General features: G+C 33.4%; 1 protein-coding gene across 1 annotated transcript in view; it reads right to left on the bottom strand.

Moving 5' to 3' along the window:
- LOC138314328 (ATP-binding cassette sub-family C member 3-like) overlaps positions 1-18,705 on the bottom strand; it is a 67,710-nt gene that overhangs the window by 44,632 nt on the left and 4,373 nt on the right. Inside the window, exon 2 of the mRNA XM_069254615.1 lies at positions 214-403. Within this exon, the coding sequence (XP_069110716.1) occupies positions 214-403 (190 nt within the window). The remainder of the gene's footprint in view (positions 1-213; positions 404-18,705) is intronic.

The raw sequence follows: 18,705 nt of genomic DNA, 5'->3' as shown, positions 1-18,705 counted from the left end.
AAATATTGCATTTTTCGGTTTTGGGACTTATATTAAAAATTGTGTTGGACTTTTTAACAATAACACAGGGGCTTTTGTTAACCAAAGGGGATTTTTCACCATTTTTTCATAATTCACAGAGGCTGCAGACAAGGATATCAAGTTTCTGAGTTCATTTCTATTGGTAACCTTTGTAAATACTATTTCCATGATATAAAGATAAGAGAAACTCACCTTCTTATATACTGCAGATATGAGAACTGCACGTATTCGCAGACCCAAGGTGGTACTCTTGTGGAATACTTGATGAAACAGAAAGGATTGCATTAGGACAGTGAGGAAGAATCCAGCAGTAAGGACGTAACCTTTCCATACTTGTTGGTAAGTACCGTCAGCTCCAGGGGTTGTAAAATCTATCAGCAAGCTTTAAACAAAACACATATTGTTCAAAAGCTGTGTCAAATCAAGTTTTATTTTATGAACATCGTAAAACAAAAAAAGTCTTCACTTCTTTAATGGCCATCAATACCCTCAAAACCATAACCCAAAGTCATTTAATGGTGATCAATATATTTATTAAGCTAACCCAAGGTCATTTAATAGTCATCAATACCCTTATTACCTTAGCCCAAGTCATTTAATGGTCATCAATACCCTAATTACCCTGACCCATGGTCATTTAATTGTCATCAATACTCTTATTACCCTCACTTCATGTCATTAAAAGGTCATCATCACCAATATTACCTACACTCTATGTCATTTAATGGTCATCAACACCCATATTACTCTCACTCCATTTCATTTAATGGTCATCAACACCCATATTAACCCTCACTCCATGTCATTTAATGGTCATCAATATCCTTATTACTCGAACCCAAGTCTTTTAATGGTCATCAACACCCCATATTACCCTCACTCCATGTCATTTAATGGTCACGAATACTCTTATTACCCACACACCATGTCATTTAATTGTCAACAACTCCCTTTTTACCCTAACCCCAAGACATTTAATGGTCGCCAATACTCTTATTACCCTCACTCGATGTCATTTAATGGTCATCAATACCCTTATTAACCTAACTCCAAGTCATTTAATTGTCACCAATACCCTTTTTACCCTAACCCCAAGACATTTAATTGTCACCAATACCCTTTTTACCCTAACCCCAAGACATTTAATGGTCACCAATACTCTTATTACCCTCACTCAATGTCATTTAATGGTCATCAACACCCATATTATCCCTCACCCTCACTCCAATGTCATTTAATGGTCATCAATACCCTTATTACCCTCACTCCAAGTCATTTAATGGTCATCAATACTCTTATTACCCTCACTCGATGTCATTTAATGGTCATCAATACCCTTATTAACCTAACTCCAAGTCATTTAATTGTCACCAATACCCTTTTTACCCTAACCCCAAGACATTTAATTGTCACCAATACCCTTTTTACCCTAACCCCAAGACATTTAATGGTCACCAATACTCTTATTACCCTCACTCAATGTCATTTAATGGTCATCAACTCCCATATTACCCTCACTCCATGTCATTTAATGGTCATCAATATCCTTATTACCCTCACTCCAAGTCATTTAATGGTCATCAATACCCTTTTTACCCTAACCCAAGACATTTAATGGTCAACAATACCCTTATTACCCTCACTCCATGTCATTTAATGGTCATCAACACCCATATTACCCTCACTCGATGTCATTTAATGGTCATCAATATCCTTATTACTCTAACCCAAGTGTTTCAATGATCATCAACACCCTTATACCCTCACTTAAAGTCATTTAATTGTCATCAATACACTAGTTACTCTCACTTCAAGTCATTTAATTGTCATCAATACCCATATTACCCTCACTTCATGTCATTAAATGGTCATCATCACCAATATTACCTACACTCTATGTCATTTAATGGTCATCAACACCCATATTACTCTCACTCCATTTCATTTAATGGTCATCAACACCCATATTACCCTCACTCCATGTCATTTAATGGTCATCAATATCCTTATTACTCGAACCCAAGTCTTTTAATGGTCATCAACACCCATATTACCCTCACTCCAAGTCATTTAATGGTCACCAATACCCTTTTTACCCTAACCCCAAGACATTTAATTGTCACCAATACCCTTTTTACCCTAACCCCAAGACATTTAATGGTCACCAATACTCTTATTACCCTCACTCAATGTCATTTAATGGTCATCAACTCCCATATTACCCTCACTCCATGTCATTTAATGGTCATCAATATCCTTATTACCCTCACTCCAAGTCATTTAATGGTCATCAATACCCTTTTTACCCTAACCCCAAGACATTTAATGGTCAACAATACCCTTATTACCCTCACTCCATGTCATTTAATGGTCATCAACACCCATATTACCCTCACTCGATGTCATTTAATGGTCATCAATATCCTTATTACTCTAACCCAAGTGTTTCAATGATCATCAACACCCTTATACCCTCACTTAAAGTCATTTAATTGTCATCAATACCCTAGTTACTCTCACTTCAAGTCATTTAATTGTCATCAATACCCATATTACTCTCACTCCATGTCATTAAATGGTCATCAATACCCTTATTACTCTAACCCAAGTGTTTTAATGGTCATCAAAAACTTTATTACCCTCACTTAAAGTCATTAAATGGTCATCAATACCCTTATTTCTTTCAATCCATGTCATTAAATGGTCATCAATACCCTTATTACGATCACTCCAAGTCAATTAATGGTCATCAACACCCATATTACCCTCACTCAATGTCATTTAATGGTCATCAACACCCATATTACCCTCACTCAATGTCATTTAATGGTCATCAACACCCATATTATCCTCACTCCAAGTCTTTTAATGGTCATCAACACCCATATTACCCTCACTCCAAGTCTTTTAATGGTCATCAACACCCATATTACCCTCACTCCATGTCATTTAATGGTCATCAACACCCATATTACCCTCACTCCAAGTCTTTTAATGGTCATCAACACCCATATTACCTTCACTTCTAGTCACTTTATTGTCATCAATACCCTTATTACCCTCACTCCAAGTCATTTAATTGTCACCAATACCCTTTTTACCCTAACCCCAAGACATTTAATGGTCACCAATACTCTTATTACCCTCACTCAATGTCATTTAATGGTCATCAATATCCTTATTACTCTAACCCAAGTGTTTTATTACCCTCACTTAAAGTCATTTAATTGTCATCAATACCCATATTACTCTCACTCCATGTCATTAAATGGTCATCAATACCCTTATTTCTTTCAATCCATGTCATTTAATGGTCATCAATACCCTTATTTCTTTCAATCCAAGACATTTAATGGTCATCAACACCCATATTACCCTCACTCAATGTCATTCCATGTTCATTTAATGGTCATCAATACCCTTATTACCCTCACTCAATGTCATTTAATGGTCATCAACACCCATATTACCTTCACTTCAAGTCACTTTATTGTCATCAATACCCTTATTACCCTCACTCCAAGTCTTTTAATGGTCATCAATACCCTTATTACCCTCACTCCAAGTCTTTTAATGGTCATCAATACCCTTATTACCCTCACTCCAAGTCTTTTAATGGTCACCAATACCCTTATTACCCTCACTCCAAGTCTTTTAATGGTCACCAATACCCTTATTACCCTCACTCCAAGTCTTTTAATGGTCATCAACACCCTTTTTACCCTCACTCCAAGTCTTTTAATGGTCACCAATACCCTTATTAACCGCACTCCAAGTCTTTTAATGGTCACCAACACCCTTTTTACCCTCACTCCAAGTCTTTTAATGGTCACCAATACCCTTATTACCCTCACTCCAAGTCATTTAATGGTCATCAATACCCTTATTACCCTCACTCCAAGTCTTTTAATGGTCATCAACACCCTTTTTACCCTCACTCCAAGTCTTTTTAATGGTCACCAATACCCTTTTTACCCTAACCCCAAGACATTTAATGGTCATCAATACCCTTATTACCCTCACTCAATGTCATTTAATGGTCATCAACACCCATATTACCCTCACTCAATGTCATTTAATGGTCATCAACACCCTTGTACCCTCACTCCAATGTCATTTAATGGTCATCAATACCCTTATTACCCTCACTCAATGTCATTTAATGGTCATCAATACCCTTATTACCCTCACTCCAAGTCATTTAATGGTCATCAATACCCTTATTACCCTCACTCCAAGTCATTTAATGGTCATCAATACCCTTATTACCCTCACTCCAAGTCATTTAATGGTCATCAATACCCTTATTACCCTCACTCCAAGTCATTTAATGGTCATCAATACCCTTATTACCCTCACTCAATGTCATTTAATGGTCATCAATACCCTTATTACCCTCACTCCAAGTCATTTAATGGTCATCAATACCCATATTACCCTCACTCAATGTCATTTAATGGTCATCAATACCCTTATTACCCTCACTCAATGTCATTTAATGGTCATCAATACCCTTATTACCCTCACTCAATGTCATTTAATGGTCATCAATACCCTTATTACCCTCACTCAATGTCATTTAATGGTCATCAATACCCTTATTACCCTCACTCCAAGTCATTTAATGGTCATCAACACCCATATTACCCTCACTCCAAGTCATTTAATGGTCATCAATACCCTTATTACCCTCACTCCAAGTCTTTTAATGGTCATCAACACCCATATTACCCTCACTCCAAGTCATTTAATGGTCATCAATACCCTTATTGCCCTCACTCCAAGTCTTTTAATGGTCATCAACTACCCATTATTACCCTCACTCCAAGTCCAATTTAATGGTCATCTAGGATATGATATACATTGCCCTCAGTGACAAGTCATTTACTTGGGATCAGTAATTTGATATGTGTTACCCAGTGGTCAATTACATTACTTTGGGATTAGTATTTTGATATGTTGTATCCAGTGGTCATTACATTAACTTGGGATTAGGATTTGATATGTGTATCCAGTGACATTACATTACTTGGGATTAGGATTTGATATGTGTATCCAGTGACATTACATTACTTGGGATTAGGATTTGATATGTGTATCCAGTGACATTACATTACTTGGGATTAGGATTTGATATGTGTATCCAGTGACATTACATTACTTGGGATTAGGATTTGATATGTGTATCCAGTGTCATTACATTACTTGGGATTAGGATTTGATATGTGTATCCAGTGTCATTACATTACTTGGGATTAGGATTTGATATGTGTATCCAGTGACATTACATTACTTGGGATTAGGATTTGATATGTGTATCCAGTGTCATTACATTACTTGGGATTAGGATTTGATATGTGTATCCAGTGGACATGTATCAGTGCATTACATTACTTGGGATTAGGATTTGATATGTGTATCCAGTGTCATTACATTACTTGGGATTAGGATTTGATATGTGTATCCAGTGTCATTACATTACTTGGGATTAGGATTTGATATGTGTATTCAGTGTCATTCAATTACTTGGGATTAGGATTTGATATGTGTATCCAGTGACATTTAATTACTTGGGATTAGGATTTGATATGTGTATCCAGTGTCATTTAATTACTTGGGATTAGGATTTGATATGTGTATCCAGTGACATTACATTACTTGGGATTAGGATTTGATATGTGTATCCAGTGTCATTACATTACTTGGGATTAGGATTTGATATGTGTATCCAGTGACATTTAATTACTTGGGATTAGGATTTGATATGTGTATTCCAGTGTCATTTAATTACTTGGGATCAGTATTTGATATGTGTATCCAGTGACATTACATTACTTGGGATTAGTATTTGATATGTGTATCCAGTGTCATTCAATTACTTGGGATTAGGATTTGATATGTGTATCCAGTGACATTTAATTACTTGGGATTAGGATTTGATATGTGTATCCAGTGTCATTTACATTACTTGGGATTAGGATTTGATATGTGTATCCAGTGACATTTAATTACTTGGGATTAGGATTTGATATGTGTATCCAGTGACATTACATTTACTTGGGATTAGTATTTGATATGTGTATCCAGTGTCATTACATTACTTGGGATTAGGATTTGATATGTGTATCCAGTGTCATTACATTACTTGGGATTAGGATTTGATATGTGTATTCAGTGTCATTTAATTACTTGGGATTAGGATTTGATATGTGTATCCAGTGACATTTAATTACTTGGGATTAGGATTTGATATGTGTATTCAGTGTCATTTAATTACTTGGGATTAGTATTTGATATGTGTATCCAGTGTCATTACAATTACTTGGGATTAGGATTTGATATGTGTATTCAGTGTCATTTAATTACTTGGGATTAGGATTTGATATGTGTATTCCAGTGTCATTTAATTACTTGGGATTAGGATTTGATATGTGTATTCAGTGTCATTTAATTACTTGGGATTAGGATTTGATATGTGTATCCAGTGTCATTACATTACTTGGGATTAGGATTTGATATGTGTATTCAGTGTCATTCAATTACTTGGGATTAGGATTTGATATGTGTATCCAGTGTCATTAATTACTTGGGATTAGGATTTGATATGTGTATTCAGTGTCATTACATTACTTGGGATTAGGATTTGATATGTGTATTCAGTGTCATTACAATTACTTGGGATTAGGATTTGATATGTGTATTCAGTGTCATTCAATTACTTGGGATTAGGATTTGATATGTGTATCCAGTGACATTACATTACTTGGGATTAGGATTTGATATGTGTATCCAGTGACATTACATTACTTGGGATTAGTATTTGATATGTGTATTCAGTGTCATTTAATTACTTGGGATTAGGATTTGATATGTGTATTCATTGTCATTTAATTACTTGGGATTAGGATTTGATATGTGTATTCAGTGTCATTCAATTACTTGGGATTAGGATTTGATATGTGTATTCAGTGTCATTCAATTACTTGGGATTAGGATTTGATATGTGTATCCAGTGACATTACATTACTTGGGATTAGTATTTGATATGTGTATTCAGTGTCATTCAATTACTTGGGATTAGGATTTGATATGTGTATTCAGTGTCATTTAATTACTTGGGATTAGGATTTGATATGTGTATCCAGTGTCATTCAATTACTTGGGATTAGGATTTGATATGTGTATTCAGTGTCATTTAATTACCTGGGATTAGGATTTGATATGTGTATCCAGTGTCATTACATTACTTGGGATTAGTGTTTGATATGTGTATTCAGTGTCATTCAATTACCTGGGATTAGGATTTGATATGTGTATCCAGTGTCATTCAATTACTTGGGATTAGGATTTGATATGTGTATTCAGTGACATTTAATTACTTGGGATTAGGATTTGATATGTGTATCCAGTGTCATTACATTACTTGGGATTAGGATTTGATATGTGTATTCAGTGTCATTCAATTACTTGGGATTAGGATTTGATATGTGTATCCAGTGTCATTCAATTACTTGGGATTAGGATTTGATATGTGTATTCAGTGTCATTTAATTACTTGGGATTAGGATTTGATATGTGTATTCAGTGTCATTCAATTACTTGGGATTAGGATTTGATATGTGTATCCAGTGTCATTACATTACTTGGGATTAGGATTTGATATGTGTATTCAGTGTCATTTAATTACCTGGGATTAGGATTTGATATGTGTATTCAGTGTCATTTAATTACCTGGGATTAGGATTTGATATGTGTATCCAGTGTCATTCAATTACTTGGGATTAGGATTTGATATGTGTATCCAGTGTCATTACATTACTTGGGATTAGGATTTGATATGTGTATTCAGTGTCATTCAATTACCTGGGATTAGGATTTGATATGTGTATTCAGTGTCATTCAATTACTTGGGATTAGGATTTGATATGTGTATCCAGTGTCATTCAATTACTTGGGATTAGGATTTGATATGTGTATTCAGTGTCATTACATTACTTGGGATTAGGATTTGATATGTGTATTCAGTGTCATTCAATTACTTGGGATTAGGATTTGATATGTGTATTCAGTGTCATTTAATTACATTACTTGGGATTAGGATTTGATATGTGTATTCAGTGTCATTCAATTACTTGGGATTAGGATTTGATATGTGTATTCAGTGTCATTTAATTACTTGGGATTAGGATTTGATATGTGTATCCAGTGACATTCAATTACTTGGGATTAGGATTTGATATGTGTATTCAGTGTCATTCAATTACCTGGGATTAGGATTTGATATGTGTATCCAGTGTCATTCAATTACCTGGGATTAGGATTTGATATGTGTATTCAGTGTCATTCAATTACTTGGGATTAGGATTTGATATGTGTATTCAGTGACATTACATTACTTGGGATTAGGATTTGATATGTGTATTCAGTGTCATTTAATTACTTGGGATTAGGATTTGATATGTGTATTCAGTGTCATTCAATTACTTGGGATTAGGATTTGATATGTGTATTCAGTGTCATTCAATTACTTGGGATTAGGATTTGATATGTGTATTCAGTGTCATTTAATTACTTGGGATTAGGATTTGATATGTGTATCCAGTGTCATTCAATTACCTTGGGATTAGGATTTGATATGTGTATTCAGTGTCATTAATTACTTGGGATTAGGATTTGATATGTGTATTCAGTGTCATTTAATTACTTGGGATTAGGATTTGATATGTGTATCCAGTGTCATTTAATTACTTGGGATTAGGATTTGATATGTGTATCCAGTGTCATTCAATTACTTGGGATTAGGATTTGATATGTGTATTCAGTGTCATTCAATTACCTGGGATTAGGATTTGATATGTGTATCCAGTGACATTACATTACTTGGGATTAGGATTTGATATGTGTATTCAGTGTCATTCAATTACTTGGGATTAGGATTTGATATGTGTATCCAGTGTCATTACATTACTTGGGATTAGGATTTGATATGTGTATTCAGTGTCATTTAATTACCTGGGATTAGGATTTGATATGTGTATCCAGTGTCATTTAATTACTTGGGATTAGGATTTGATATGTGTATCCAGTGACATTACATTACTTGGGATTAGGATTTGATATGTGTATTCAGTGTCATTTAATTACTTGGGATTAGGATTTGATATGTGTATCCAGTGTCATTCAATTACTTGGGATTAGGATTTGATATGTGTATCCAGTGTCATTCAATTACTTGGGATTTAGGATTTGATATATGTGTATTCAGTGTCATTCAATTAATTACTTGGGATTAGGATTTGATATGTGTATTCAGTGTCATTCAATTACCTGGGATTAGGATTTGATATGTGTATCCAGTGTCATTCAATTACTTGGGATTAGGATTTGATATGTGTATTCAGTGTCATTCAATTACTTGGGATTAGGATTTGATATGTGTATTCAGTGTCATTTAATTACTTGGGATTAGGATTTGATATGTGTATTCAGTTGGGATTAGGATTTGATATGTGTATTCCAGTGTCATTCAATTACTTGGGATTAGGATTTGATATGTGTATTCAGTGTCATTCAATTACTTGGGATTAGGATTTGATATGTGTATCCAGTGTCATTTAATTACTTGGGATTAGGATTTGATATGTGTATCCAGTGTCATTCAATTACTTGGGATTAGGATTTGATATGTGTATCCAGTGTCATTTAATTACTTGGGATTAGGATTTAATATGTGTATCCAGTGTCATTACATTACTTGGGATTAGTGTTTGATATGTGTATTCAGTGTCATTCAATTACTTGGGATTAGGATTTGATATGTGTATTCAGTGTCATTCAATTACTTGGGATTAGGATTTGATATGTGTATTCAGTGTCATTTAATTACCTGGGATTAGGATTTGATATGTGTATTCAGTGACATTTAATTACTTGGGATTAGGATTTGATATGTGTATCCAGTGTCATTACATTACTTGGGATTAGGATTTGATATGTGTATTCAGTGTCATTCAATTACTTGGGATTAGGATTTGATATGTGTATTCAGTGTCATTCAATTACTTGGGATTAGGATTTGATATGTGTATCCAGTGTCATTTAATTACTTGGGATTAGGATTTGATATGTGTATCCAGTGTCATTTCAATTACTTGGGATTAGGATTTGATATGTGTATTCAGTGTCATTTAATTACTTGGGATTAGGATTTGATATGTGTATCAGTGTCATTCAATTACTGGGATTAGGATTTGATATGTGTATTCATGTCATTTAATTACTGGGATTAGGATTTGATATGTGTATCCAGTTACATTAATTACTTGGGATTAGGATTTGATATGTGTATTCAGTGTCATTTAATTACTTGGGATTAGGATTTGATATGTGTATCCAGTGTCATTCAATTACTTGGGATTAGGATTTGATATGTGTATCCAGTGTCATTCAATTACTTGGGATTAGGATTTGATATGTGTATTCAGTGTCATTAATTACTTGGGATTAGGATTTGATATGTGTATTCAGTGACATTTAATTACTTGGGATTAGGATTTGATATGTGTATTCAGTGTCATTTAATTACTTTGGGATTAGGATTTGATATGTGTATCCAGTGTCATTCAATTACTTGGGATTAGGATTTGATATGTGTATCAGTGTCATTTAATTACTTGGGATTAGGATTTGATATGTGTATCAGTGTCATTACAATTACTTGGGATTAGGATTTGATATGTGTATTCAGTGTCATTTAATTACCTGGGATTAGGATTTGATATGTGTATTCAGTGTCATTTAATTACTTTTGGGGTTAGGATTTGATATGTGTATCCAGTGTCATTTAATTACTTGGGATTAGGATTTGATATGTGTATTCAGTGTCATTTAATTACTTGGGATTAGGATTTGATATGTGTATTCAGTGTCATTAATTACTTGGGATTAGGATTTGATATGTGTATTCAGTGTCATTCAATTACTTGGGATTAGGATTTGATATGTGTATCCAGTGTCATTCAATTACTTGGGATTAGGATTTGATATGTGTATTCAGTGTCATTTAATTACCTGGGATTAGGATTTGATATGTGTATCCAGTGTCATTCAATTACTTGGGATTAGGATTTGATATGTGTATCCAGTGTCATTCAATTACTTGGGATTAGGATTTGATATGTGTATTCAGTGTCATTCAATTACTTGGGATTAGGATTTGATATGTGTATTCAGTGTCATTCAATTACTTGGGATTAGGATTTGATATGTGTATTCAGTGTCATTCAATTACTTGGGATTAGGATTTGATATGTGTATCCAGTGTCATTCAATTACTTGGGATTAGGATTTGATATGTGTATCCAGTGTCATTACATTACTTGGGATTAGGATTTGATATGTGTATTCAGTGTCATTTAATTACTTGGGATTAGGATTTGATATGTGTATTCAGTGTCATTTAATTACTTGGGATTAGGATTTGATATGTGTATTCAGTGTCATTTAATTACTTGGGATTAGGATTTGATATGTGTATCCAGTGTCATTACATTACTTGGGATTAGGATTTGATATGTGTATTCAGTGTCATTTAATTACTTGGGATTAGGATTTGATATGTGTATCCAGTGTCATTTAATTACTTGGGATTAGGATTTGATATGTGTATTCAGTGTCATTCAATTACCTGGGATTAGGATTTGATATGTGTATCCAGTGTCATTCAATTACTTGGGATTAGGATTTGATATGTGTATCCGTGCATTACATTACTTGGGATTAGGATTTGATATGTGTATTCAGTGTCATTTAATTACTTGGGATTAGGATTTGATATGTGTATCCAGTGTCATTCAATTACTTGGGATTAGGATTTGATATGTGTATCCAGTGTCATTCAATTACTTGGGATTAGGATTTGATATGTGTATTCAGTGTCATTTAATTACTTGGGATTAGGATTTGATATGTGTATTCAGTGTCATTCAATTACTTGGGATTAGGATTTGATATGTGTATTCAGTGTCATTCAATTACTTGGGATTAGGATTTGATATGTGTATTCAGTGTCATTCAATTACTTGGGATTAGGATTTGATATGTGTATCCAGTGTCATTAATTACTTGGGATTAGGATTTGATATGTGTATCAGTGTCATTTAATTACTTGGGATTAGGATTTGATATGTGTGTATCAGTGTCATTTAATTACTTGGGATTAGGATTTGATATGTGTATCCAGTGTCATTCAATTACTTGGGATTAGGATTTGATATGTGTATCCAGTGTCATTCAATTACTTGGGATTAGGATTTGATATGTGTATCCAGTGTCATTCAATTACTTGGGATTAGGATTTGATATGTGTATTCAGTGTCATTCAATTACTTGGGATTAGGATTTGATATGTGTATCCAGTGTCATTCAATTACTTGGGATTAGGATTTGATATGTGTATCCAGTGTCATTCAATTACTTGGGATTAGGATTTGATATGTGTATCCAGTGTCATTCAATTACTTGGGATTAGGATTTGATATGTGTATTCAGTGTCATTCAATTACTTGGGATTAGGATTTGATATGTGTATTCAGTGTCATTTAATTACTTGGGATTAGGATTTGATATGTGTATCCAGTGTCATTTAATTACTTGGGATTAGGATTTGATATGTGTATTCATTGTCATTTAATTACTTGGGATTAGGATTTGATATGTGTATCCAGTGTCATTTAATTACTTGGGATTAGGATTTGATATGTGTATTCATTGTCATTTAATTACTTGGGATTAGGATTTGATATGTGTATCCAGTGTCATTTAATTACTTGGGATTAGGATTTGATATGTGTATTCAGTGTCATTTAATTACTTGGGATTAGGATTTGATATGTGTATTCCAGTGTCATTACAATTACTTGGGATTAGGATTTGATATGTGTATCCAGTGTCATTACATTACTTGGGATTAGGATTTGATATGTGTATTCAGTGTCATTTAATTACTTGGGATTAGGATTTGATATGTGTATTCAGTGTCATTCAATTACTTGGGATTAGGATTTGATATGTGTATCCAGTGTCATTCAATTACTTGGGATTAGGATTTGATATGTGTATTCAGTGTCATTCAATTACTTGGGATTAGGATTTGATATGTGTATCCAGTGTCATTCAATTACTTGGGATTAGGATTTGATATGTGTATTCAGTGTCATTCAATTACTTGGGATTAGGATTTGATATGTGTATCCAGTGTCATTCAATTACTTGGGATTAGGATTTGATATGTGTATCCAGTGTCATTCAATTACTTGGGATTAGGATTTGATATGTGTATCCAGTGTCATTCAATTACTTGGGATTAGGATTTGATATGTGTATTCAGTGTCATTCAATTACTTGGGATTAGGATTTGATATGTGTATTCAGTGTCATTCAATTACTTGGGATTAGGATTTGATATGTGTATTCAGTGACATTTAATTACTTGGGATTAGGATTTGATATGTGTATCCAGTGTCATTACATTACTTGGGATTAGGATTTGATATGTGTATTCAGTGTCATTTAATTACCTGGGATTAGGATTTGATATGTGTATTCAGTGTCATTTAATTACTTGGGATTAGGATTTGATATGTGTATTCAGTGTCATTCAATTACTTGGGATTAGGATTTGATATGTGTATCCAGTGTCATTACATTACTTGGGATTAGGATTTGATATGTGTATTCAGTGTCATTCAATTACTTGGGATTAGGATTTGATATGTGTATTCAGTGTCATTCAATTACTTGGGATTAGGATTTGATATGTGTATTCAGTGACATTCAATTACTTGGGATTAGGATTTGATATGTGTATCCAGTGTCATTACATTACTTGGGATTAGGATTTGATATGTGTATTCAGTGTCATTTAATTACTTGGGATTAGGATTTGATATGTGTATTCAGTGTCATTCAATTACTTGGGATTAGGATTTGATATGTGTATTCAGTGTCATTCAATTACTTGGGATTAGGATTTGATATGTGTATCCAGTGTCATTCAATTACTTGGGATTAGGATTTGATATGTGTATTCAGTGTCATTCAATTACTTGGGATTAGGATTTGATATGTGTATCAGTGTCATTCAATTACTTGGGATTAGGATTTGATATGTGTATCCAGTGTCATTCAATTACTTGGGATTAGGATTTGATATGTGTATTCAGTGTCATTCAATTACTTGGGATTAGGATTTGATATGTGTATCAGTGTCATTTAATTACTTGGGATTAGGATTTGATATGTGTATTCAGTGTCATTTAATTACTTGGGATTAGGATTTGATATGTGTATTCAGTGTCATTCAATTACTTGGGATTAGGATTTGATATGTGTATCCAGTGTCATTCAATTACTTGGGATTAGGATTTGATATGTGTATTCAGTGTCATTTAATTACTTGGGATTAGGATTTGATATGTGTATCCAGTGTCATTCAATTACTTGGGATTAGGATTTGATATGTGTATCCAGTGTCATTCAATTACTTGGGATTAGGATTTGATATGTGTATCCAGTGTCATTTAATTACTTGGGATTAGGATTTGATATGTGTATTCAGTGTCATTTAATTACTTGGGATTAGGATTTGATATGTGTATCCAGTGTCATTCAATTACTTGGGATTAGGATTTGATATGTGTATCAGTGTCATTCATTACTTACTTAGGGATTTGAGGATTTGATATGTGTATTCAGTGTCATTCAATTACTTGGGATTAGGATTTGATATGTGTATCCAGTGTCATTCAATTACTTGGGATTAGGATTTGATATGTGTATTCAGTGTCATTTAATTACTTGGGATTAGGATTTGATATGTGTATTCATTTTCATTTAATTACCTGGGATTAGGATTTGATATGTGTATTCAGTGTCATTCAATTACTTGGGATTAGGATTTGATATGTGTATTCAGTGTCATTCAATTACTTGGGATTAGGATTTGATATGTGTATTCAGTGTCATTTATATTACCTGGGATTAGGATTTGATATGTGTATCCAGTGTCATTCAATTACTTGGGATTAGGATTTGATATGTGTATCCAGTGTCATTACATTACTTGGGATTAGTGTTTGATATGTGTATTCAGTGTCATTCAATTACTTGGGATTAGGATTTGATATGTGTATTCAGTGTCATTCAATTACTTGGGATTAGGATTTGATATGTGTATTCAGTGTCATTCAATTACTTGGGATTAGGATTTGATATGTGTATTCAGTGTCATTTAATTACCTGGGATTAGGATTTGATATGTGTATCCAGTGTCATTACATTACTTGGGATTAGGATTTGATATGTGTATTCAGTGTCATTTAATTACTTGGGATTAGGATTTGATATGTGTATTCAGTGTCATTTAATTACTTGGGATTAGGATTTGATATGTGTATTCAGTGTCATTTAATTACCTGGGATTAGGATTTGATATGTGTATCCAGTGTCATTAATTACTTGGGATTAGGATTTGATATGTGTATTCAGTGTCATTTAATTACCTGGGATTAGGATTTGATATGTGTATTCAGTGTCATTTAATTACTTTTGGGGTTAGGATTTGATATGTGTATCCAGTGTCATTCAATTACTTGGGATTAGGATTTGATATGTGTATTCAGTGTCATTCAATTACTTGGGATTAGGATTTGATATGTGTATCCAGTGTCATTCAATTACTTGGGATTAGGATTTGATATGTGTATTCAGTGTCATTTAATTACTTGGGATTAGGATTTGATATGTGTATTCAGTGTCATTTAATTACTTGGGATTAGGATTTGATATGTGTATTCAGTGTCATTCAATTACTTGGGATTAGGATTTGATATGTGTATCCAGTGTCATTCAATTACTTGGGATTAGGATTTGATATGTGTATTCAGTGTCATTCAATTACTTGGGATTAGGATTTACTTGGGATTAGGATTTGATATGTGTATCCAGTGTCATTACATTACTTGGGATTAGGATTTGATATGTGTATTCAGTGTCATTCAATTACTTGGGATTAGGATTTGATATGTGTATTCAGTGTCATTTAATTACCTGGGATTAGGATTTGATATGTGTATTCAGTGTCATTTAATTACTTGGGATTAGGATTTGATATGTGTATCCAGTGTCATTCAATTACTTGGGATTAGGATTTGATATGTGTATTCAGTGTCATTCAATTACTTGGGATTAGGATTTGATATGTGTATCCAGTGTCATTCAATTACTTGGGATTAGGATTTGATATGTGTATCCAGTGTCATTCAATTACTTGGGATTAGGATTTGATATGTGTATTCAGTGTCATTCAATTACTTGGGATTAGGATTTGATATGTGTATCCAGTGTCATTACATTACTTGGGATTAGTGTTTGATATGTGTATTCAGTGTCATTCAATTACTTGGGATTAGGATTTGATATGTGTATTCAGTGTCATTTAATTACCTGGGATTAGGATTTGATATGTGTATCCAGTGTCATTTAATTACTTGGGATTAGGATTTGATATGTGTATCCAGTGTCATTCAATTACTTGGGATTAGGATTTGATATGTGTATTCAGTGTCATTCAATTACTTGGGATTAGGATTTGATATGTGTATTCAGTGTCATTTAATTACCTGGGATTAGGATTTGATATGTGTATTCAGTGTCATTCAATTACTTGGGATTAGGATTTGATATGTGTATCCAGTGTCATTCAATTACTTGGGATTAGGATTTGATATGTGTATTCAGTGTCATTCAATTACTTGGGATTAGGATTTGATATGTGTATCCAGTGTCATTCAATTACTTGGGATTAGGATTTGATATGTGTATCCAGTGACATTCAATTACCTGGGATTAGGATTTGATATGTGTATTCAGTGTCATTTAATTACTTTTGGGATTAGGATTTGATATGTGTATCCAGTGTCATTCAATTACTTGGGATTAGGATTTGATATGTGTATTCAGTGTCATTCAATTACTTGGGATTAGGATTTGATATGTGTATTCAGTGTCATTCAATTACTTGGGATTAGGATTTGATATGTGTATCCAGTGTCATTTAATTACTTGGGATTAGGATTTGATATGTGTATCCAGTGTCATTCAATTACTTGGGATTAGGATTTGATATGTGTATTCAGTGTCATTCAATTACTTGGGATTAGGATTTGATATGTGTATCCAGTGTCATTCAATTACCTGGGATTAGGATTTGATATGTGTATTCAGTGTCATTTAATTACTTGGGATTAGGATTTGATATGTGTATCCAGTGTCATTTAATTACTTGGGATTAGGATTTGATATGTGTATCCAGTGTCATTCAATTACTTGGGATTAGGATTTGATATGTGTATTCAGTGTCATTCAATTACTTGGGATTAGGATTTGATATGTGTATTCAGTGACATTACAATTACTTGGGATTAGGATTTGATATGTGTATCCAGTGTCATTAAATTACTTGGGATTAGGATTTGATATGTGTATTCAGTGTCATTTAATTACTTGGGATTAGGATTTGATATGTGTATTCAGTGTCATTCAATTACTTGGGATTAGGATTTGATATGTGTATTCAGTGTCATTCAATTACTTGGGATTAGGATTTGATATGTGTATCCAGTGTCATTACATTACTTGGGATTAGGATTTGATATGTGTATTCAGTGTCATTTAATTACTTGGGATTAGGATTTGATATGTGTATCCAGTGTCATTAATTACTTGGATTAGGATTGATATGTGTATTCGTGCATTAATTACTTGGGTTTGATATGTGTATCAGTGTCATTAATTACTTGGATTAGGATTTGATATGTGTATCAGTGTCATTCAATTACTTGGGATTAGGATTTGATATGTGTATCCAGTGTCATTACATTACTTGGGATTAGGATTTGATATGTGTATTCAGTGTCATTTAATTACCTGGGATTAGGATTTGATATGTGTATTCAGTGTCATTTAATTACTTGGGATTAGGATTTGATATGTGTATCCAGTGTCATTCAATTACTTGGGATTAGGATTTGATATGTGTATTCAGTGTCATTCAATTACTTGGGATTAGGATTTGATATGTGTATCCAGTGTCATTCAATTACTTGGGATTAGGATTTGATATGTGTATTCAGTGTCATTCAATTACTTGGGATTAGGATTTGATATGTGTATTCAGTGTCATTTAATTACTTGGGATTAGGATTTGATATGTGTATTCAGTGTCATTCAATTACTTGGGATTAGGATTTGATATGTGTATTCAGTGTCATTTTACATTACTTGGGATTAGGATTTGATATGTGTATTCAGTGTCATTCAATTACTTGGGATTAGGATTTGATATGTGTATCCAGTGTCATTCAATTACTTGGGATTAGGATTTGATATGTGTATTCAGTGTCATTTAATTACTTGGGATTAGGATTTGATATGTGTATTCAGTGTCATTTAATTACTTGGGATTAGGATTTGATATGTGTATTCAGTGTCATTCAATTACTTTTGGGGTTAGGATTTGATATGTGTATCCAGTGTCATTCAATTACTTGGGATTAGGATTTGATATGTGTATTCAGTGTCATTCAATTACTTGGGATTAGGATTTGATATGTGTATTCAGTGTCA

The sequence above is a fragment of the Argopecten irradians genome, chromosome 1 (genome assembly GCF_041381155.1).
Source record: "Argopecten irradians isolate NY chromosome 1, Ai_NY, whole genome shotgun sequence".
In the NCBI taxonomy this organism is placed as follows: Eukaryota; Metazoa; Mollusca; class Bivalvia; order Pectinida; family Pectinidae; genus Argopecten; species Argopecten irradians.
This window is presented reverse-complemented; position numbering and strand designations above follow the sequence as displayed.